The sequence below is a fragment of the Diaphorina citri genome, unplaced genomic scaffold (genome assembly GCF_000475195.1).
Source record: "Diaphorina citri unplaced genomic scaffold, Diaci psyllid genome assembly version 1.1 scaffold499, whole genome shotgun sequence".
NCBI lineage: Eukaryota > Metazoa > Arthropoda > Insecta > Hemiptera > Psyllidae > Diaphorina > Diaphorina citri.
The window spans coordinates 73,468-97,052 of record NW_007377934.1 but is presented as its reverse complement, the minus strand read 5'-3'; the positions used below and the strand labels follow the sequence as shown (position 1 = coordinate 97,052).

The 23,585-nt window shown below is 38.1% G+C and overlaps 2 protein-coding genes across 2 annotated transcripts in view; one reads left to right on the top strand and one right to left on the bottom strand.

Moving 5' to 3' along the window:
- Positions 1–2,277: 2,277 nt before the first annotated feature.
- LOC103509454 (nuclear pore complex protein Nup93-1) lies at positions 2,278–3,408 on the bottom strand. The gene is made up of 4 exons (XM_026823779.1): positions 3,370–3,408; positions 3,117–3,328; positions 2,675–2,855; positions 2,278–2,433 (listed from the first exon to the last, which is right to left on the bottom strand). Exons 1-4 carry the CDS (start codon positions 3,406–3,408, stop codon positions 2,293–2,295), a joined length of 573 nt encoding a protein of 190 aa, XP_026679580.1. The 3' UTR covers positions 2,278–2,292.
- Positions 3,409–3,420: 12 nt separating this feature from the next.
- LOC103509453 (basement membrane-specific heparan sulfate proteoglycan core protein) overlaps positions 3,421–23,585 on the top strand; it is a gene marked incomplete at its 3' end in the record, with an annotated part of 41,546 nt that continues 21,381 nt past the window's right edge. Inside the window, 19 exon segments of the mRNA XM_026823778.1 lie at positions 3,421–3,844; positions 4,284–4,457; positions 5,106–5,362; positions 8,862–8,993; positions 10,374–10,544; positions 11,051–11,253; positions 11,694–11,841; positions 12,126–12,280; positions 12,511–12,659; positions 12,811–12,872; positions 13,301–13,441; positions 14,062–14,346; positions 14,586–14,788; positions 15,507–15,741; positions 20,051–20,215; positions 20,433–20,623; positions 21,684–21,813; positions 22,176–22,328; positions 22,961–23,224. Of these exon segments, the coding sequence (XP_026679579.1) occupies positions 3,421–3,844; positions 4,284–4,457; positions 5,106–5,362; positions 8,862–8,993; positions 10,374–10,544; positions 11,051–11,253; positions 11,694–11,841; positions 12,126–12,280; positions 12,511–12,659; positions 12,811–12,872; positions 13,301–13,441; positions 14,062–14,346; positions 14,586–14,788; positions 15,507–15,741; positions 20,051–20,215; positions 20,433–20,623; positions 21,684–21,813; positions 22,176–22,328; positions 22,961–23,224 (3,642 nt within the window).

Below are 23,585 nucleotides of genomic sequence, written 5' to 3'. Positions count from 1 at the left end.
GGTAGTCTGCCCTCGAATATCCTCCAGAAACTCTGCTTGAAACTCAACTAAATGGATGGAACAAAATAATAATCGAGTGGACTCGAGTGAAGTCAAACTCGAGTCCACTCGAGTAAAATCATTCACTCGGCCCATCACTATCTTGCTGTGATATGTCTGCAATTCTGCATCTGACAGGTGTGCCAATGACTCCAATAGTAAGTAGATACGAATATAACCAAGGTGAGAATGGTATAACCAAGTATAAATCTTAAATCTTCAAAGTATATATATTAAATCTTCAAAGTATAAATCTTCAAAGAATAAAACAATGGTTACAAGATAATGTATTGAAGATGGGTTTGACAAAATGCCATCAGTTAGTCACGAAACCAAAACCTTTTGGATTGCAAACCTAGATCAGTACGGCTTGAAAAAAAAAAAAGTTGTTAAAAGTGACGATAAACATCCATAACTACAACCACTCATGAACCTGTTACATTTTCTAGCCTCTAACAAAATCATTTGGTTTACTGACCATACTGAAAATAATAATGAAAAAAATAGAAAGTTGATCAATGAAGAGGCAATGTTGCCTGAAGCTGTCGCTGATGAACAAGGTAATGAGGCAACCTGCTATGAGTAGTGCTATAAGTGCTTTATTTAGACTGTCCGGCTGGTCTGAGCTTAATAGTAAACAGCCTGATGGAATGAATAAGGCAATTTGGTTTGGAATCAGTAAAAGAACGAGAAATACGAGAATCAGTATAAAAATATCCACTTTCAACTTTTGTTTGTTTCCTGATATGGTAAACCATTTAGACATCAATCTAACACACAAACAACAAACAACTTATACAGAGATGTGTCAACAAACATACTCATCTTATTTACTGCTGGGGTAAAGGGATGTTTAGACAGACAAAAAAAAAAAAAAAAAAAAAAAAAATCATGCCTCGATCAGGATTGAACCCACGCCCACCCGTTTATCAGGCAATCTACCATTAAACCACCCAGGCGGGTAACACCTAGTTGCCAATATGTACCTATTCGCTTTCGCTTATCTCGTAGGAAGGACAAGCAGAGGTCTAAAAGTGTCAAAACTTTCTCTCTCACTTTTTTCACCAAAAATCACCAAGCTGATTTGCATAAGTTGTCCTCCGAGAATCATCATAAATTTGAAAAGAAACGAATTAACAAAACTAGAAACACACAACCAAGTGTTGAGTGGACAGTTCCTTGTTTTTGTTGCCATGGCAACTTACGTCCAAAGTTATGACAAAAGTTACCGTAGAAAAATTTCAATTGCCAAGGCGCGAGGCTAGATTTTGGAACTTAATTTGGCGGCATATTAAGTTTGGTTAAGGATCTATGGACTAATGGACTATTTATAATGGAGAGAGATAAATATAATAGAATGATAGAAGATAGAAAGATAACTATCACTAAGGTTCCTATAATATGTAATTCTGGTGCGCAATATTGAACTTTTGGCGTAGCAGGCCTTCTAGTCTTACGCTGCGCGCTGTAGTAAAAGAAAACACAAATCATGATAGTTCCAAGAACATTATTATAAGATATGTTTACATTATTATAGAGGGTACATTATTATAGAGGGAGGTTCTTCAGCGCTTATTTTTGAGTTTTCAAGGTTTATTTTATATAGGTACTCTTTTTTTTCCACCTTTTGAGCGATTTGGTTTTTTCTGCTTCTGTTTTTGAATGAGCTTCGAAGGCAGGTTCGGGAACACATCTCCAGACTCTCCAGTGGAATTGAAAGGAATCTCCAATTTCCAGTTCAGTATCTGACCATATTTTATTGAATCTGTCCAGAGAGTTCGAGAACCAGTTTCTCTGTAGCATGGGATGATTGTTAGAGCTTGCCAAATCCTGTGGTTTTATTCCGCTCCAACATGTATCAATGTAAAGGGTAAAGCTGTGTGCTAGGCCAAGTTTGAGCGCCGTCCCGCAAAAAGGTGTACAAGAGTGTAGCATGCGTAACAATAAGATTCGTACTAGATCTCTAACTTTCAAATGTTTAGATAATTTATTGCACCTCAGATTTGGATTTTTCCCAACTTTTTACATAGGAATCGACCATTTATTCATAATTTTTACCCATTTGCAACTCCTCCATTGTGCAAACTTAAAATGACACTTTAGGTAGGTATCCATTGTAGGAAAAATAGAAAGTAATTTGTAACCCTAAGGAACTTCTAACATTTGCAATAAACCAACAACTTTTACCATCTTTATAGGTAGGTACTTAGATACTAAACTAAAAATATCAGAGGGGTTGGGGAGATGTAATACCTAATACATTACCTCATGAGACACTGGCAGCTCCACCACTGAAATTGAATGCCCCATGAATGAGTTCAATAATTTCCTCTTTTCGTTTTCCCATGAATAGAACATTTCTTTTTGGCAGTTGTGTTCTAGCTGTTTGAATGTCTGTTGAGAGGAATCACAAATTAGAATTATGTAAATGTTGAACTTGATATACTTTTGGGCAGATCTTGAAATCCAAATATTTTTTTACTGACATTGTGAATTATACAAACTCTATTAGGTCATTGGTAGCAGGCTTAGCAGCTCTCAATTTGTCACAAATCTTACCCAAATGATCCAAAAAAATTCATTAATGTTAAATGACTAGAAAAACGTCATGACAATAAAATGAAAATTGACTTACAAATCTATGAGTGTTTTCTATCAAGGAGAGCACAGCATTTTCTGTTTCATTCTTCAGAAAATTCTGGATATCATTGTCTGGAATGGGTTCCAGGGGCTCAAACGTTTTCCTTGTACTCAAAGAGTCAAGCTTTTGAGACAACTGAGGGAGATCAACACCTTTTGATCCAAGCAATAAATTTCTGAAAACAAAAAGGAGCATGAGTTAACTAAGAAGAAAAAAAAAAGTTCAAAGAGAGAATATGGTGGAGAGGCTTTGTTCACAGTTGACTCATTTCTGGAATAACTTGAAATTTGATGCTGACATTCACGAAAGAAATACATTTACACATCTGAAAAACAGGTAAGTAAGAGTAAATCTAACAAACCCTTCTTTTTAGAATACTTTTTCAACATGATTGATTTGAACACAGCCTTATTCCTACTTATTAAAATGAACTTACGCTTGAATATCTTGAGCACCAGTGGTAGTCACCTTGGACCATAGCTCATTAGAAGCTTCTGAGAGTTGCCTCAAACTTCTTTCAATTCTTGGCAGCCTCCCGATGCCTTGAGCTTCACATTCCAACTGCTCGGCCGCATGCAGCAAATCATTGAAATCCCAGCGACAAGAGTAGTGAAAAGTATGGACACAATCGTTTCCAGAAGATACCACCTCTAGTTCCAACCATAGACAAGACAAAGCTCAAACATAACGGACAATTTGAAAAGAATTTCCTGGAAGAGTATATCCATGGAAGAAATAACATGGATCTAAATGAGACTCTGAGTGAGGGAAGTAATCAAGTAAACAAAGCTCCAACAAATACGTCAAAAGAACAATCAGAACATCTGCCAAATCCAAACACAAACTGGAAATTCCTTTCCGATCCAATCAAGCAAATAAAAATAAACGTAATCAACTCTCTCAAATATTACAACGACAAAGTCAAAACCAATACAACCCTATTCAACCTGGATAACTTTCAAGTCAATCTCATCAAGAAATCTAAGGTCCTGGATGATGGATCTGTACTAAATGCGAGAAATATTAGTGATGATGAGCTGGATGAACATTTGATAGACAACTTCATGCGAGCTATACAAAGTCACCAGATCAACATGGAGTTTGCAAACACCAGTGTGGAAAGTGGAAAGGAAGGGGTGTTGAATAATTTCGTTTCCGTTGAAGGTAAGACATCATCAAAATACTTACCTAGGTATATCAGGACGAACATTATAAATAGGTGTTTACTTAGTAAGAATTTTTCCATTCATGAAATATCTAGGGGGAATGCAGAATAAGGGTCTGTAGAAAATGGTGTAAGCAAAAACTTTTTATTTTATTTTTTTATTCTCTTAGGTTGAATCTTTAGATGAAAGCCCGAATATTATTTCAACTATGCAATACGCAATGTTTACGGAAAAAGCATTAAAAAATCAGGAGTAAAAATATTATATCTAGGTTTTCAATTAAAATTTCGCATTTAGGTTGGTCTATGAGGCATTAATTTTTCTGTAGGTATTTTCCTAACTTGTTTTTCATGGAAATTTCTCATGATTTTGACTTGACTTCCTACCTAATTTTTCTTTTTCATCTGTGTTATTGGTCCGATTATTTTGTTCTCCAGGTCGTGGTAAGAAGAAGAAAAAGGGTGACGGTGGCATAGGTCTAGCTTGTTCTGTGGCACTAGCTATGACTTTGGCAGGACTTATGTTCATCAAGATGATAACGCTCAAGGCTATGTTGCTGTCTCTGCTGTCATTGTTGATCAGCTTTAGCATGAAGAAAGGAGGAGGTCTGGGTAAGGATCTTTATTGTGGTACCTCGGTGGTGTAGTGGCCAAGACGCTCGCCTGGTAAACAGGAGGGCGTGGGTTCAATCCCAGCCGAGGTATGGAATTTTATCCTCAAAATAATTTGAGAATTTGACCACAATAATAGTAGTAGCCTACTGCTGGAGTAAAGGGACTTTTCAGTCCTATGCGAGCAGTATAAATAAGCACTATTATTATTACTTGTACGAGTATTCTGAATCTCCAGAGAAATAACAAATTCTGGAGAGTAGAGTAATCTGACGGTTGAGATGATCGCCTGGACCCAACCGAGGCATAGAATTTCGTCTTCATTAATTTGAGAATGAAAGTTGTTTTGAAAAGTTTTTACGTAGAAATTGACTTTTATCACATTTCTTCCAGAAATGTGCCCACTTTCTAGATAATTTTCCAGGCCTCTCTCTAGAGTTCGAGGAGATTCCCACGTTCCAGCATGATGTTACATCTTGTTATACTTGTTCTGAGCTGGCAGTCTAAATAAAACACTTGTACTTCCTCTAAATTTCCAGAAATTTCTGAAATAGGAAAATAAGTATGAAATTCCTAGCTTTTCAGAACCTTCTATACTCCAGAAATTTCTGAAATAGGAAATTAATTATGAAATTCCAAAAATTTCAGAACCTATAGTTCAATTTTTCCGTCATTTCCAGGAATCTGACCAAGGTGCTTACAGTTGTGAAGCCATCAACGTCCGAGGACCTCCGGTATTTGCCACTCCGGATACCATTCTCGTCGTAAACCGTGTGATGCCTCCAAGTTACCAATGCAAACCGGGTACTTTCGGTGAATTCGCCACCTCGCAGAAGGATTGCCTGAATTGTTTCGGTTTTGGAGTGGCCGCTGACTGCTATCCTGCCAATTTGTACGTCTACATTGTAAGTACATTTAAAGCAAATCCAGGAAAAGAACAATTCTTTTGCTCTTACTGTAAACTTTACAGTGTAGTACAGCTTTACATGGTTAATAACTGATCGATGTCCTTCATGTCCTCAAAAGACTGTCTGAAACCCGAAATTCCAAGAAAATAGAAAGTAAAAAAATTGTCTCAGTCGGGATTGAATCCGAGACCTCAGGAGTGCCATCTGCGAACCTCATGTAATACCCATCCAACCGCGAAAGCTGGGAGCTTTCACATTTCTGTTGTAAAGTAATCCCCGAACGTGGCTTTCTTTGGTACTATTTTACTTCATGGATCCCGGAAGGCAGATGTTGTGATAAGAGGCACTCTGCTTTACCCACAAAATAAGAGGCACTCTGCTTTACCCACAAAAGAGGCACTCTGCTTTACCACAAATAATTCTTGATTAGATTTTCATTGGTTTGATTTCTGTTCTCACACATGGCCTTGTTGCAGGGCCGGATTAGCCCCCCCAGCCGAGGTATGGAATTTTATCCTCAAAATAATTTGAGAATTTGACCACAATAATAGTAGTAGCCTACTGCTGGAGTAAAGGGACTCTTTAGTCCTATGCTAGCAATATAAATAAGCACTATTGTTATTATTACTATTTATTTGATAAGTCGGTCGATCAGGCTCCAACTGTGGGACAGATACGTTGGTCTGTCAGATAGTCTGAAGACTGAAGTTGGAAGCTTTTCCCACTACACACGTTCCTAGCTGTCTGACCAAGCTAGATTTGACTGATTTAAACTCGGCCTCAGAGGTTTCATATCACTGTGTATTCTATATAACTGCTAACTTTGGTTTTTGTAACAGAGGTCAACCTTTAATTTCGATACAGGCTACTCGCCCCCTCTGCCTCACACATTAAACTCACCCAGCCTGAGTGATGGGGTCAGGAAAAGCCAGCAACAGGCGACTTTAACCAAATGGTCATTCATCCGTTTACCAACCTTGGCTCGACCGAATAGGTATAAGTCCATAAAATATACCACTAACTTTGATTTCATTTTCTTTCCCCAAAGGTCGTCAAATCGAGGCTAAATACCAGACGGACCTACCGGCCGCACTAACGGCCCCGGTATGCAACTGTAAATGCAGCGGCGAGCGTAACAATCACCCTGCGGCCTCCAGCGCCTACAAATATTACAACGAGCATAAGAACGCTATCATAACGGTGAGTATTGAGTAAAAGCTGAATTTCAACATTTTCAGCTTGTTTAGGTATCTTGGAAGGTTCCCGCCTTAGAAGCGTTAGTTGGTTGGTTAAATTCCTGCCCGAGGCGAACTTTATCCTGGGTTGAGTGGATTGGAACACATCACGCACACTTCATCTGTCAAACGTAGAAGTTTGCCAGCCGAGTTATAGTTAGCTTGAAGGGTAGTGCGTCTGCCTTGTAAGTGCTAGGTCGAGGGTCGGATTCCCGCCTTGGGCAAACTTTGTCCTAAACAGATAAGGTTCGTTCTCGGAACGACTGACTTTTTCCTATCTCTTGTCCTTCTCCTCTCTTTGGTTACAGATCCCTCCATCAAACCTATTGGAACTTTTCGATTTAACTTTTTTGTCCTTTATTTCTCTGATCGTCCGATCTTATGGCCACACTGAGGGATGATAATCTCGATGTAAGCTCCCAGCCAGGCCCGTATTTAGAGGAGGGGGGCAAGAGGACCCGGCCCCCTCCTCCATAAAATCCTGGATGCGGCCCTGCTCCCAGCTCTTAGCTAGTGTTTCCATGAGTTCCAGTCGTTGTCCATTGACTTCTTTCAACTGTAAAGTAACTAGACAAACTTTAACTTCCACATCTGTTTTGTCCTCTAATAGCCTCATCCATTTTTCAGTTCCTCTTTTTTAGCCCATCAATCCCGCATTTATTTTTTCGACAGGTGGATGCTGACGGCAATGAGATAGAGCATCATAACGATGGTACCGAGTATCTCCCCCAGATAGCGTTCAAAAACTTGTACGTGCCGGGCAACCCCTTGCATAACTCACGCTATGAGAGAAGACAAGATGGCGCCACTGAGTGAGGTGGGAATGGCGGGAAAATTCAAAATTTCGACCGTCTGGAAGATACGTTGTTCGATCGGGTAATACACTTTGCGATGAAGATGTTAAACTTGAAATTAGTTATTATTTTAATTATTTATTGATGACAGATTGCCCGGGCAATACCCACAATTATTACCTACCTACCTAACCTTATAGGTAGGTACTTGTTATTTATTTTAAATTTCATATTGAAATGATAATACATATGTATAATAATATTTATTATTTTATTTACTCCAATTTTCATAAATATTGTGTTGTGGTTTCGGTTTACCAGCTTTCGTGATTCTTAAATCAGCTACCTATTCAAATTTAAATACTTAGGTAAAACCAATCTTTTTAGGTTGTCAAATTGTCACAAGTGTATGCGTAGGTGATAAGTAAGTACATCAGTAGGTACTTAATATACCAAGTAGTTATACCTACCTATTATAACTAGATTTCCATAATCTTCACAACATAATGAGCACTAACCTACAAGTACTGACTATCGAGTACCTAGCTGCCTCTGTTCATAGGTGATACCAATTAGCAAGTGAAATGGTACTTGGACTTCCTGAACATACTCAGACTAAACTGAATGAGTTACGTTACTTTTTAATGGGTCCTAGCTACCTATTCCTATTTAGAATAATGAGTTCGTTTTAATATAATATGTATTAGGTAGGTAGCAGGAACTAGGTAAGTATGAAGGTAGGCACTAAGTACCTATTTGGTGTAACCATCTAATTATGTGTGAACTCTCTTGAACAAATATATTAGGAACATCTTCATTTAAGGCAGGTGACAAGAACAAACAAAAACGTAAATCTATTTATACTGTTAACATGTACCTACCTAGGAGCCTAGGTTAGGTACATACCTACGTAGTTACCTTCTTAAATATTTGTTGGGTTTCTAAAATGTTTGACGGTTAAAATAATGAACCAATATTGGTCCAAGGTAGGTGCTTTCTGTCTTAGAACTTTCTTTTGGAAAGTACCTACTGGTATCCTTTATCGATTCCGGCCCAGGGCGAAATTTATCCTGAACACATAAGGTTCGTTCTCGGAGCGGCTGGATCTTCCTTATCCTGTCTTCCTTCTTTCTTAGCTGTTACAGTTCTCTCACCTTAGCTGTTACAATTCTCTCACCTTAGCTGTTACAGTTCTCTCACCTTAGCTGTTACAGTTCTCTCACCTTAGCTGTTACAGTTCTCTCACCTTAGCTGTTACAGTTCTCTCACCTTAGCTGTTACAATTCTCTCACCTTAGATGTTACAGTTCTCTCACAAGATTAAGTCCTCAAAGCGCGGGGCCCCCAAAAGCGCGGGGCCCGTGGCAGTCTGCCATTCTGCCTTATGGGTAATCCGGCCCTGCCTTGTTGCTTAGAGTGTAATAAATAAATAAATAAATAAATAAAATAAATGTCTGTTCCCCTTCAGCTGCCATATCCCCTCACACCATTCCGACTAGTGAATGTATATCTGAGTGAGAACAATGACTTCAACGTGCGACGCGACCAGCAATCCGCATTCCAGCCTTACCTTAGAGCCCTGGGACGCAACAGCTTCAAGGTAAACCAAATCCTAGGCTAATGAAGCTTCATACTTGTTTTCATAAAGGTGTGTCCACACATAGTCGGCCGACCGTCGATCGATGTCGACTGAGCCGTCCACTCCACACTGCTTCGACAACATAGATTCACCTCGTCGATCGACTCTGTTTGAGCACACCTTAAGAACTTAACAAAAAACGGTCAATTAAAACCAATTTTAAAATACATACACTGTACTCGTATTAGTCATATTTTATTACGTTCAATGTTTTAAATCAAAAATATAGGTATCCTAAATTATACGAGTAATTGCTGTCTTTCTTCGGTTGCTCCTGATTAAAAGCCCCTTCTCTAAAATCGACCCAATTCAGAGTTTGAACTTTAAGGCTCAATCCTACAGTATCAATTTTGACCCATTTTCCATTTCCATAGTGATATTATTATTTTATTTTCATGTATATTACCTATTTTAATTTTAGGGCCACAGAGTAATCGTCACAAGTATAGGCTGTCTCAAGTCGTACGTTTTGTGGCCTCAGACAAATAAGGTTGTCCACTAGTATTAGTTGAATTCCATGTCTTGGTTTTGTCTTGAGATTTTGCCTCACTTTTAATTCTAGATTTTTTATCATTATTTTTTTTATATATATATATTTTAATTCAATTTTATGAATTCATCTAACAGTGCTTAAGGACCTCTGTACATAGAAATTTTGTGCTGCAGTATGCCTTAAATCGATTAGTTAGAAATGGGGAAGTTAAAAAATTAAATTTACCAGTACTAATCTAAAGACATAGGTTAGTTTACAAACTCATTTGCCGATGTGTTTTCGGTTTTGTTGTAAATAATTTGCAAAGGATCACTAGAGTTTGAATCTAGTGGCTTTGAAATTCTCGCCTTGCCTGCATGTCAGCCTGTCGGAATTGCTGGGTTCTTCAATGCAAACAAATTTGACGATTTATTTCGAAGCTTTTTAGCTGTTATTGGAAGGTTCTAAACATATGTATTATAAATATTCTAAACAATAACCAGCATGAAATCGCACACAAGCTTATTTCTAGTCAAGAAATTGTTGATGAAATTTTAACAAAATGCAGAATAACTGCGGGCGTAAAAGGATTTTCCAGTCCTATCCCAGCAGGATAAACAAGGTGTACGTATTCTATTCAATAACAAATACAAACCGATAAAATGGCTCTACTCCTACAAAAAAAAACAATCTTTTTTTTTTCAAGAGGTTTAACGTATCTGTTGAAATCTTTAGTGAAGGGATTTTTTTCATACAATTCGGTGGCAAGCTACCCGCCTCCTCACAATTACCTCACCCAGCCTGAGTGAGGTCGGAAAAAATCACGCCTAGACGGTAAAAAATACTATAACACAATTCTATCTTTTCAGATCACCTCGAGTGGTTTGGAGCCGGACGTCCGTCAGGAAATCTATCCCTACTTCGCTTTCCCTGATACCTACCATGGAAATCAACTGAAATCATACGGAGGACACATCAAATATACCGTACGCTACACAGCCGGAGATCGGGAACTCAAAACCCCAGAAATCATTATCGATGTGAGTATTTACGTGGGAAATGATGACGTTTTTGAAAAAGGGAATTGAAACTAATACTAATGTCAAATGTCGACATTTCTCATGTCAATGTCGGCGGAAGTCATCATTAAAATGGACTTATTTCTTGCATTTTATTATTGTCTGCTTATCTTCTTGAATGTCAATAAATAGTTGGAACTTGAACTTTAAAGAAAGCTTTAAAACTAAATTCACAATAATTTGTATCCTTCTTATTCTTCGCCTTTTCCCATGTTCAGATGGGGTCGGCATTTGTCGTCGGCCGCTCAATCAGCTTTAGAGTGATCCTTTGAGGCCAACTGGTTTTAGCTATTGTGCGTGTGGCAACATTGTGCGATCAAATTAATATGCGAGACCCTGTTTAGACTGTCGGGGTAAGGGGACTTTACAGTCCTTTTGGGGCAGGATAAACAAGGTTTATTCTTTTGGACCATCTCGTCTTTGGCTTTTGCCATCACCAGGTTTTAACTAATCTCTCTTTTCCGCAGGGCAATGGCTACACTCTGATTTACCGAGTGCCTGAGGACAGTTTGAGACAGAATACGGACTTCGAAGTCAACGCCAAACTGGTTCCAGGATATTGGTTTAAACTGCGCGAGCCCAGAGGTCCTGGCTCAAACCAACCTCTATCTCCCGCTACGAGAGAAGAAATTATGATGGTCCTGGCTAACGTAGAGGATATTCTCATCAAGTAAGTGTGGCTGTCAGTAGCAGGGGAATCCTAACTCATCTATGATTTACTTGTTTTTGGCCTTTTAAACTGTTGATATAATGGGACTTAATATTAGTCTTAGCCGATAATATAAATAAAGTTAATTAATAAATAAATAAGAATATTAGAATTTTACATACTGGGCCAGTATACAGGTATACACTTTTAAAACACCACTAGAAAATATTACTCGAGCAGTATTGATATTGTTCTGAGAGTCATCTCTGTGGCTGGGTCTTTAAGAGCACTGTCTATCAACCTGAACGTGTTGGGTTCGAATCCCGGTCGAGACGGAGAATTTCTAACTATTCCGTTCTCAATAAATGTGTCTTGAGGTAATGCGAAACTTGTGATAAATTATTCATTTTCTTTGATAGAAACTAGAACTAAATTACAACTTTGTAAATTTCTTCCCCCAGGACTTTGTACACGGACGGCTCGGAGGGTGAAACTTTCATCACTGACATCAGGATGGAATCTGCCCATCCTCAGGATTCAGGCCAAGGAAAGGCTGTCAGTGTTGAGGAATGCCGCTGTCCTGCTGGTTATACAGGACTTTCTTGTGAGGTAAGACTAATGTGATAAAATTCCAACTTTATTGGTTGTTGTTGTTGTTGTTGTTGTAGCGACTGGGGTGTCGAGGGAGGGGGTGATGGCCCTTGGCTGGAAGTCATTTTTTGGGTTCCCTTGGTTGGCCATCCAGGTCGTACCATAGTAACACTTCCAATCGTTATTTGATTTTAACCACTAACGTCCGAATCAAAAGAACCACAATTTTTTGGGATTTTTTTAATCCACTATTCTCGTAAATTCATCAAAATTTACATTTTCAATCATTCCCTATTTAACAGGAATGCGCTCCCGGCTTCATTCGCAAAACGCAAGGACCCTGGTTGGGTCAATGCAGAAGGGATGATATCGGATGTCCTGTAGGAACCTATGGTGATCCGAGCCGTAATATACCTTGTCAGGAATGCCCTTGTCCTCTGACAACACCTTCGAATCAGTGAGTATTCAACAGGAATTAGCATTTGAAAATTGATTAAATAATATTAATTGAACATGGAAAAGAGAGGTAGAGTTCGACAGTAAGGGAAAAACTAATAAATAATACGAATAAAATTGTGGTATTTGTAGACTTGTACTTACAAAATAGCATCAGGCACCCATTAAATACTTCTTTGGGAGTCGAAGTCAGAGCTTAAATACACAACCCTTTTTTCCCCCCTCTTCAAGGTTCACAAGGAAATGCCGGCTAGATTTTGACAACCAACCTACGTGCGAATGTCCTCCAGGATACAAGGGACGGAGATGTGAATCCTGTACTCCAGGATACGTGGGCAACCCGATCTCTGCAGGAGACTACTGTAGACCTTCCAGTCCAGGTAAGTCTTTTTCAGGATGCTCAGTCAACAGAGATTTGTAAGTGATTTCGAAAGTTTGGGAACAACTTAAAAGGAATATTATTATTATATATAAAAAAAACTTGAATATTTTTGCAAAAATCTGAATTTATGATTTTCTTCTGCTTTCCAGTGTGTGATGCTGAAGGTTCTCTTTCTACCATGCCGGATGAAAACGGGCGATGCAAATGTAAAGTAAGTTATGAAGTCTATATTACTCGTACTAATAGGTCAGTTGGTTTGTAATCTAATTTAGATAACACACCAATTTATTACCTATCCATTATGTATCTATCTTAATAATAACTTTTAGTGCTTTATTGACATAAGAATTCTGCTTAGAACTAATACATATTCTTCTCTTTCTTTTCTGCTCTCCTCTGTGAAATCATGGTAAGTGTGAAATCAGCCAGTCTGGATTTTTTTTTCTTTGCAGTGGGTCAAAAAATGTATGGGTTTACATCCACTTTATGGGAAATTCATTTATTCTTTGACTATATCTACGCGTGCAGTGTGAGACCAGCCTAATGATTTTCTATCTTACGACGCGACGTCAAGTCGTACAAAAACTTGAATAAAATTGATGTTTAAAATGTTTCGATAACATCAACTGTAACTTTCAGGATCTCACCACTGGTCTTCATTGCAACCAATGTAAGGAGAACGCTTTCCATTTGTCCGGTTTTAACCCCCGTGGTTGCATCAGTTGTTTCTGTATGGGTGTGACACAGCGGTGTAGTAGCTCCAATTGGCACCGATCCCAGGTAAGAGTTTGCGTTGGTTATTGTTTCCTTACTAGAATAAAATAAAGTATACATATGGCATACCTTGTTCATCCAGCTTGAATAGGATTAATGCGCAATGCACACAAATGAATCGCGTTTCGTGAAACTCGGTTTCACCAGTGTGCGCTACTCTGTGTTAACCTTATGTAAGTGGGTTTCATGAAAAAACGTTTAACGAAACTCGATTCACTATGATAGATTGAAGATTCTGTAACTTTGTGAAGGTCCATCTTGACTAGGTAGGTTGAAATGACAAACGTATACTTCTTCACTATTTTTAAAAAATTCACTAGTTTGCATTGCGCCTTAAAGTCCGTTTACCCCAACAGACAAGGTCAATCAATATTAATGAATTCATTTAATTTTGACATCCTTTGTAAATAATATTTTACTTTGGTTATTTTAAACACTTAGTGTTTACACCCTTGTAAGTATCCAGTGTTTAAAATAACAAATAACCTAAGTAAAATAGTATCAGTCAATCAATTTTGTTCCCCCAAGTGATGAGTCAATGGACTATTGATGGAAAAAATAATTCTGATTGTACGCTTTAATACTAAGTTTGAACCAGAACCACTCACCTTTCTGTTCTCCATCAGATCTCCTCGTCATTCACGCGTGACGTTCAAGATTTCAAACTCGTCAAGTACAGCGAAACAGACTACCCCATAACCAACCTCAATGTGAATACCAACGCTCGGGAAATTGTCTTCTACGATTTCACACCCACCAGTCAGGATGTGTACTATTGGTCTTTGCCAGCCAAGTTCCTGGGAGACAAAGTGGCGTCGTATGGGGGCAATTTGAGTTACACGGTGCGTCATGTTCCGGTCCCTGGAGGGCAAAGCTCGAAGAATAATGCCGTCGATGTGGAAATAGTTGGCGTGAGTATCCCGAGATTTTAAACTTTCTTTTTAGTTTCATTTCTTTCTTCTTCTTCTTCTTCTTCTTTTTGAGGAGTAAAAAAAAAAATATGTTTTATGAATGACGTGTATTTTAATGTATTATTTTCCCTTTTATTTATTGGATTGTATTATGATTTTTATACTCAATATGAGAAGAAAAAAAATGTATCCGAGATGCACTAAGATATATTAACGCCATGTCCGTTCTTTTCCCACAGGGTGATGGTGTTCACCTCCTCTACTACAGTCAGACCCCGGTGGAACCCAACCAGCCCGTGACCATCTCCGCGCCTCTGTACGAACAGTACTGGCAAAGCTCCGAAGGTCAGACTGCCACCCGAGAACAAATCCTGAAAACGCTCGCCAACATTCAAAACATCTTCATCAAAGCAACCTACACAACAAACACGAGAGAAGCAGGGTAAAGATACAGGCTAGACTATACCTACGCTTTGCAAGTTGCAGGCTACTAATTAAATTTCCTCCACGTTCTTGCTTTCGTGTGCTGTGACAAAGCAAAATAAATTTCATCAATAATATTGCCGGTACAAGGTGGCGAGGAAGTTTTGAAACATGGTTGATGTATGCTTAACGGCGCGCCGGAGCTTGTGAAATAATAGTTAGCTTTTTTTTCTTCTTCTTCTTCTTTTAAGCTCAAAGCTTAGTCGTAGAGTAATACGCTCGTAATTTCAGGGTCTGTGATTCGAGTCTGAATAAAATCACGAGAAGGACCCGGGGATCATTAGCAAGCAGGGCCGTATTTAGGGCTTCATTTTCCCCCTCAAGCTTCATTTTTCTCCCTTACTGTAGACCAGACTCCGAAAATTTTGAGCATCCAACCCCCTCCGCCCCTCGTCAAAATCTTTGCTACGGGCCTATTTGTGCAGACCATTTTCAAAGGCATAGAGTATTGGATAATCAAGTAATAATAATATAAAGAAGCTAAAGAAGAAGTAATCAAGGTGTTTAATTTGCTCATTTGTAAAATGTACTCCCCATAATATGTCATAATATACATAAGATAAGACCTTGTTTAGACTGCGAGAGAAAAGGGACTTTTCAGACCTATCCCAGCAGGATAAACAAGGTATATTCTATTCTAAACTAAAAATCAACACTGACCTTTCCTTTGTTTTCAGACTCCGTTTTGTATCTCTGGACACAGCTGAGGATCGTAACACAGGCCAAGCCAAAGCCCACGAAGTAGAGCAATGTGTTTGTCCCCAAGGATACGCAGGATTATCGTGTGAACTTTGTGACGCAGGGTACACTGCTCAACCAGCCGGGTACAGTGAACCATCCGCCCATCGCTGTGAACCCTGCTATTGTAATGGTCACTCGACCGATTGCGACCCTCTGACTGGAACCTGCTACGTAAGTAAACACTTTGTGGGTGTTTGTACGGTCTATTGAGTGAAATCTAGTAGGATAAAAACCGTTTTTTTTTTTTTACTTTTTTTCTTCTTTTTCCCTTCAAAAGAACGTACTTACCTACATATCTAATAAAAAGGAGGTACCTATGTTCGGACCGAAAGTAAAGACACTTCAGTTTATTTCAAGTGAAATAAATAAAAAATAGTGGCAGCAAAGGAGTCTGTGGATTTTTTAGACTCGTAGTTCAATTCTTCGACAAGAATGGTTGAAATTTTCGACTAAATATGACCTTAGCAAGCCGGATACATACCTTATGAGGCCGGTACAAGTACTTAAGGACTTCAAAACACCTTCTGGGTTTGTCAATAAAATTTCCTCGAAAACCCGAACGCTTGGTTTTTAAAGTTTCAATGAAAATACATCGATAAATCTATGTAATAAATTTATTGTATTGAATAAATCACTACAAGAATAAACTTTAATTTATGCTGAAATTACACATGAACAAAAAGTAGATTTTCAAAAAAGTCAAATCGATTTCGAAAAATCGAACTAAAAACTAGGTGATTCTCGGATTAATATTATCGAATTGAAATACCTGCTAGTAACGAATAAAATTGAGAGTTGTTATTATTTCACTTAGATAGTTAGGTAGTATTATTTCACTTTTCAATGGAAAGTAAAATCAGAAATAAAAATAATTACCTACTTCACAATAATTGTAGGTAAGTAGGTTCCTATAGGTACACTTAGATTTTCAAAAAAGTCAAATCGATTTCGAAAAATCGAACTAAAAACTAGGTGATTCTCGGATTAATATTATCGAATTGAAATACCTACTAGTAACGAATAAAATTGAGAGTTATTATTATTTCACTTGGATAGTTAGGTAGTATTATTTCACTTTTCAATGGAAAGTAAATTCAGAAATAAAAATAATTACCTACTTCACAATAATTGTAGGTAGTAGGTTCCTATAGGTACACCTACGCAACTCCGCGTAGCGAACACGCGAAGCCCCCGGGGGGTGGAGGGGGGCGAAGCCCCCCTCCCGAGCACGAAGTGCGAGTATTACTAGTACGTTCCCACTTGTCGTCCGGACAAAAAAACGTGCGTCAGGTGTAATGGGACCACTCCTTTTAAATGGCATTGCCTAACAAGAACATTTTTTTATCGTTCGGGGAAAGAAATCGTGTCGTGTGTAGTGGGAACACTCTCATTTAAATTACATTGCCTACAGGACATTCGGGGAAAAATCGGATGAAACTCACGACAAGTGGGAGCAGTCCTTTAGATATACACATACCTACATTTCTACCATTTTACAATGTAATACCTAACGTAGGTATCTAACATACCATCTCATATTGTAATAAACGTTCTTTTCCCCCATGGGCGTGAATTTTTTCACAGATTGTGTGAGCGAATGTGTGTATATGAGTGTCTGAGGGAGAGGGGGAGAGAGAGAGACAGAGGGAGAGAGAGAAAGAGGGTGAGAGAGAGTGGGAGAGAGAGAGAGAGAGAGCGAGAGAGAGAAAGAGAGTGAGAGAGAGAGAGAGAGAATCTTACACACAGAAGGGTGATATTTCTTCATTTCATATTTAAATTTTCCTTCTTTTTTTCATTCTCCCACTCGTCTTCATTTTTGTAGAGAAGGAAGAAGGGGAGGGGAAGAGAGGGAGAGGAAGGAGGGGGGAGAGTCACAAGTCAAAATTATTTTCAACATTTCACACTTTTTTCGTCCCGATGTGTTCAGATAAGGCATAGCACATCGCTTCCTAGCTGAACATACATAAGCCGTAAGATTTACACATTACACCCCTTCCTTGCTAGACATAGCTGACATATAGATTTTAGATCCCATAACTTTGTGAATTCCCATTATTTTGAAATGAAGAAAGTACTTTTGTAAATAGGTAATTGTATAACTTCATTTCAAAGGTAATTGTATAACTTCATTTCGTTACTGTCACTTCATTTCAAAATAGCTGAGATGGATCCTGTGCAGAGTGAAGTATCCGGTAAGGCGTAGGGCGGGACTCGAACCCGCGACCTAGCACTTACAAGACAGGCTACCCTCCAAGCTAAATAGCCTGATCGCTGTAATGTCTTTGAAACTTCAATGGATAAATGAATGTAATAAAAACGAATATATATTATACGGTCTATAGGCTCTTTTAGAAGAGGTGAGGTCCTATCGTCCCGAAATCAAAGAGTGAAGGAAGACAGGGTAGGAGAAATCTAGCCGTTCCGAGAACGAACATAATCCTTTCAGGACAAAATTAGCCGCGTGGCCCAAAGGCTCTAATAAACTCTAATTCAGTATAAAATCTGCCGCGCGGCCTAAATTCTAATTAATCTAAAACGTTCCCTACAGCCTACCGTACAGTCCTCTCTGGGCCATCACCAATCTTCGCCCAAAGAGGAAGCACACGGCAAAGAGGAAGGCGAAAACTTTTTTTTTCTTCTTTGGAACTTTTTCTCTCCCTCTCTTATTTACTTCATAGTCAGCGTTTTCTTGTTGGCATGTCGAGCATTTGATATTCAGAACACCTTTTTTTTCGGGGGGACCTCAACAAATATGAAGCATGCATATTTTTGCTCTCATTTCTTCGTCTCTCTCCCTTCTTTTTCATCTCTTTCGTCCTCTTTTCTATGGTTTCTGGTCTGTTCAACTCTTTTGTCCTTTTTTTTCCTCTCCTTTCGTTCTCTTTTTGTTCCTTTTTCGTTCTTTTTTGTTTCTTTTGTCCTCTTTTTGTTTCTTTCGTCCTCTTTTTGTTCCTTTCGTTCTCTTTTTGTTCCTTTCGTTCTATAGAGAGGCACCTACTTACCTACGTAATACCAAACCGACTTCTTGTTTCTTATTTCTAACTACTCACTACGAGTACCTATAATACAGTATACATTATCTACATAGGTTTAGTAGCTATAGTTACCTCCGTGGCCGAGTGGGCATCACACGAGGCTTGCACGCCAAAGGTCCCAAGTTCGATTCCCGGCGGGTTCGAAGTATTTTCGGCTCTGTGCTTGGAGTTCGGGGGTGCACTCAGCCTCTTTCTTATCAAAGGTAGGGCTTTTTGTTTTAATAAAATAATGGATTACCTACTCACTTATTCTTCCGATAATATACATAAACCTAATGATTTATTCTTCAGATTTAACTCCTAAAGAGGAAGACCGTCAGTTAAGCGATTTTGAATTTAAATTATACTCACACAACAATAAAAATATACCTATGTAACAAAAAAAAACCTTAAAGACGTATAGAAGAGTGAAAACACACAGAGAGAGAGAGAGAGAGAGAGAGAGAGAGAGAGAGAGAGAGAGAGAGAGAGAGAGAGAGAGAGAGAGAGATACCTAGTTGTTGTGTTTTCAACCCCCTTGTTCTGTGTTTCATTAGAACATACCTAGCCCGTATTGTACCAGGGGAAGAACGCCAATTCGGTCCCATGACCTTTGCTTACTATTACTACCAATTGGGTCCCGTATTATACTTGTAATGACTTGGATGAAATAAATAAGAGTTTTAATTTTCAAGAAAATTACACCACCATTTTCGTGTTCCTGGTAAAAAGACCTTTAATTTGATATATAGGTCTACTAGGTTTGGATAAGTCCTTCTATGGGGACAGACAGACTGACTGACAGACAGACAGACGACACCGAAGCGAATACAATAGTCCGTCCCTTATACCTCTTTATTACTATTATAATAATAAAGGAAGGGCGGTCTAAAAATACATTCACTTGATGTGTTTGTGTTGTTGATTTTGTTATCAATGCATATTACAGGCCGATGCGAATGAATGCGTTTAACATGATTAGATTAAACTCAATTATTTGTTCGTATTATAGATTGTAGGTGCCCATTTCGTATTAGATTGTAACAGGTAGGTGCCTAACTACCTGTTTTTCCCATTAAATGTGCGATAATGAAATAAAAAAGGCCCGTTCCCACAATAAAGGCGTCGTAAAAATCGTGTCCTGTGTAGTGTGAACAAGCTCATATTGGCAGTATCCATGGAAACAGCAATTATAGATTGCTCTACCCTCTCAGGACATAACAATGGACAGGTGATGGAGAATTTGAATTTTATGAAAGGTAGAAAGAATCAATTCAAGAAGAAGCCCTCCCAATCATTGCTTACTTCTCAAAGTCCCCAATCATCTTTTAATTCCAAACCGAATAGTGTTGTTTGCTATTGTTGTGGACAACCTTTCCTCCGGCGCGAACGACCTACTAGCTAGTGTTAAAGAGCCTTAAAGGAAAAAAAAAAAAAAAAAAAAACCTTTCTCCGCTCCGTTTCAGAATTGCCGAGACTTCACAACCGGCGACCATTGTGACAGATGTCTTCCAGGATATGTGGGCGATCCAGCCAGACGAATCCCTTGTGAACCCCAGGACGTACCGCGGTGCGATTGTGATCCGGCAGGAATGAGCACTTGTACCGATAATAACCAGTGTGTTTGCAAGGTAAGAAACTTACGCCTCGTGAGGACAATTGAGTAGCTACTTTAATCGAGTAGCGACCAGTGGCGGCATTACCAGTGTAAAAAAAATCATTGAAATATGGAAATTGATTGCAAAGGAGGCACTTAATAATGTTGTAATATCCACAAAAGTTGTGAAAAAGCTCTGCTTTACCACAAAGAATTTAAATTTGATTGATTGATTTGATTGATAATTCCAGATCAACGTTGAAGGAATCCGCTGTGACCGTTGTCGTCCCAACACGTTTGACCTGTCAGCCTCCCATCCCGAGGGATGTATGCAATGTTTCTGCTCCAGTGTGGCTGATCAGTGTCGTTCCAGTAACTTGTACACAACTCAGATACCTATGCTGTTCTTCAATGACTCTCATGGATTTACATTGACTGACAGGTATGAAAAAAAATCGTATGAGGGCTCAGTAATAAAATAAAAATAAATAAATATAAAAAAAAACAACAACAATGAAAAGTAGGTAAAAATGGGAAGATAAAATCGGAAAAATAAAATGATAAAATTGAGAAAAATAAATGAAAAAATCCCCCAATGATCTAAATTCCCCACAAAAACAGGGAGATTTCATTTGAGGGATTCTTTTGAGCGAAAATAAATCCCATAATGAGAGTGAGGTCAATGACCGACCTTGAGAAACACACCATTTTCTTACACAGCACATGCCGCCCCTGTAGTAAAATCCATTGTGTTTTTCAAGTTTTATGAACGGGAAATGAAAAAATGGCGGCGTTGCATTTTGGGAAAATCAGATAAAAAATGAGAATGCGCATTGAAGACTTTTTTGCGCATTCGCAGCTGTTTTGTTTATTGTGTAAACAGGGCCTTTTACCCGCGAAATTTTCAAAAAGAAGAAGTAAAAATAAGTTAATTTTTTGAGATAAAAAGACATAAGTAAAACCAGTTTTAAGATCTTCTGATGCAATTTAGAACTAATTTTTCGATATTTATTCAGATTTATCGGTTCTCTGTCTTTCTTTTATCATGCTGCCCACTTTATATCATATAGGTAATACCCTATGATGTTTCAAAAGTCAACTGAAAAATAATGTTCAGTGCATGTGCTAGATTTAAGGTTAGTAAAAATATGGATCATAATCTTATGTTGTTCCAACTTGGTAAGTTGCTGGGTAGTTATTTTGGGCCAGAAAACTAAAGCAATAAGGTAGCTTAAAATATCTTACTTTGCAAGGGAATTAGTGAGATTAGTCTTGGAATCTAGGTCTGCCAGAACTTCTGGCCTAGAAAATTTTCTTCCTTATGCTCAGAAGTCTGAGTGTAAAAAGCATTAGGTACAGAGGAAAAAGCTTTATCAATATTTCAAGTTACAAGCCTTTTATAGTCACTTGGACAAAAGAATATTCATGAATTGTGAAATCCATAGTCTGAAGCTTTCAGGAACAAGAACAGTAATTTTCACATGATGAACTTTTTGTTTCAGAAATCGCCAACAAACAATCAGTAGTGGATTCACTATTGAATTGGCAAACAATGAAATCGGATATAAAGACTCTTCTCTGCGAGGACAAAGACTGTATTGGTCTCTACCCAATCAGTTTACTGGAAACCGGGTAGGTTATTAATTTCATTTGGAGATTGTGAAGAAGCAAGATAGTTTCTTAAGTCTCAGGTAAAATTTTCTGAGAGAAGCAATCAAATGTATTAACAAACTGTTCTAAATATTTTGTAGTTTATACCATCCTCAGTGGTGCAGTTGTTAACGCATTGGACTTTGGTTCTGGAGGTTGGTGGTTTGAGTCCAAGCCAAGTCATAAAATTTATCGAGGTGTAATAATCGGAGAACAATATTTGTGACAAGCAATTAAATACCTATGCTTAACACAAGTAAAAATTCCTTTATTTTGTAGTTTATTTCTTTGGTTATTCAAAAGAAAAGAGCAAACTAACCTAATTATTTCTACTTTGTCTTCAGATTACTTCCTACGGAGGCAAGCTCACATGGACCCAGAGATACACAGCTGGCCCTGGTGCTATTAACTTTGACGATACGGATGTGGTCATCTATGGAAATGGAATTTCCCTTTATTGGGACCATGACGAAAAGCTGATACCCAATTCTCCCAAGGTATAATCATAGTCCTTATTGTATTGTTTAATTTTATCAACAGTTTTTTTTTTTTTTTTTTTTTTTTTTTTTTTTTTTTTTTAATAAACAATTCACTGTAACTTTTTTAAAAATTTTTTTTTTTTTTTTTTTTTTTTTTTTTTTTTTTTTTTTTTTAACTAACAATTCACTGTAACCAGGAATACCAGGTTAGACTTACCTACTTTATCCTCTCTGGAATTTTAGCAAAGTGTACACTCGAGTAGGGATTTTACATGAACATTCATTTGTTTGAAATTATGAAATTAGGACTACAAATGGCCTTCCTCCATCTCAGTTTTTAATGTTGATACTGGGATTCAAATCAGAGTCCTCTTTGTTTTGAATCCTAATCTCAAGTCCCTTAGCAACTATTCTACCAGGACTTTTTTTCTCATGTTGTGTCAAACAACCTCAGTGGTTAGCACGTTGGATTTCGGGTCTGGAGGTCGGTGGTTCGAGTAAAAGTGAAGTCATGAAATTTAGTATAGATTTATCAATTGACGACATTTGTGATGAGCATTTATGCTTAACACAATTAAAATTCCTTTTTTAACATTTCCTAACGACTGTAAATTTAACCCTATAACTCTCCCTCTTCTTCCCCCTAACAGACCTACTCTGTGCCGTTGATTGAACGGGGCTGGCGTCGCCTATCTCCCAACGGGGCCCGTGATGCCTCGCGCGCCGATCTACTCACAGTTCTCTCTAACGTAGAATCCATCCTGATACGCGCCAGTCATGCCTCCAACACGATTACTACTTACTTGTCTGATTTGAGTCTGGATACGGCGGTTGTAGAACGTACTGAGCAGGGCAGAGCAACCCAGATCGAAGTGTGCTCGTGTCCTCCTGGATATAAGGGATACTCCTGTGAGGTAATGTATCCTGCTAAAGTTATTTTAGCATAATTAATACACTATTAATTAATTTAATTTTGACATCCTTTGTAAATACTATTTTTTTAGGTTATTTTAATCAATGGATAATTGGATACTTACAAGTTGTCTCGTATAATGGATACATGTATACTTAGGTTATTGTAATCAATGGCTACTTACAAGGTCCCTTGAAAATTTCTATAAGATAGACGAAACTCCGAGTCGGGATGAAAACCAACTTGTAACTTGTAAGTATCCATTGATTAAAATAACCTAAGTAAAATAATAATTAGTATAATTATCTACCTATCGAATTTTTTCATGTTGGTCCTTTCAGATGTAGAAACCAAAATTGGGT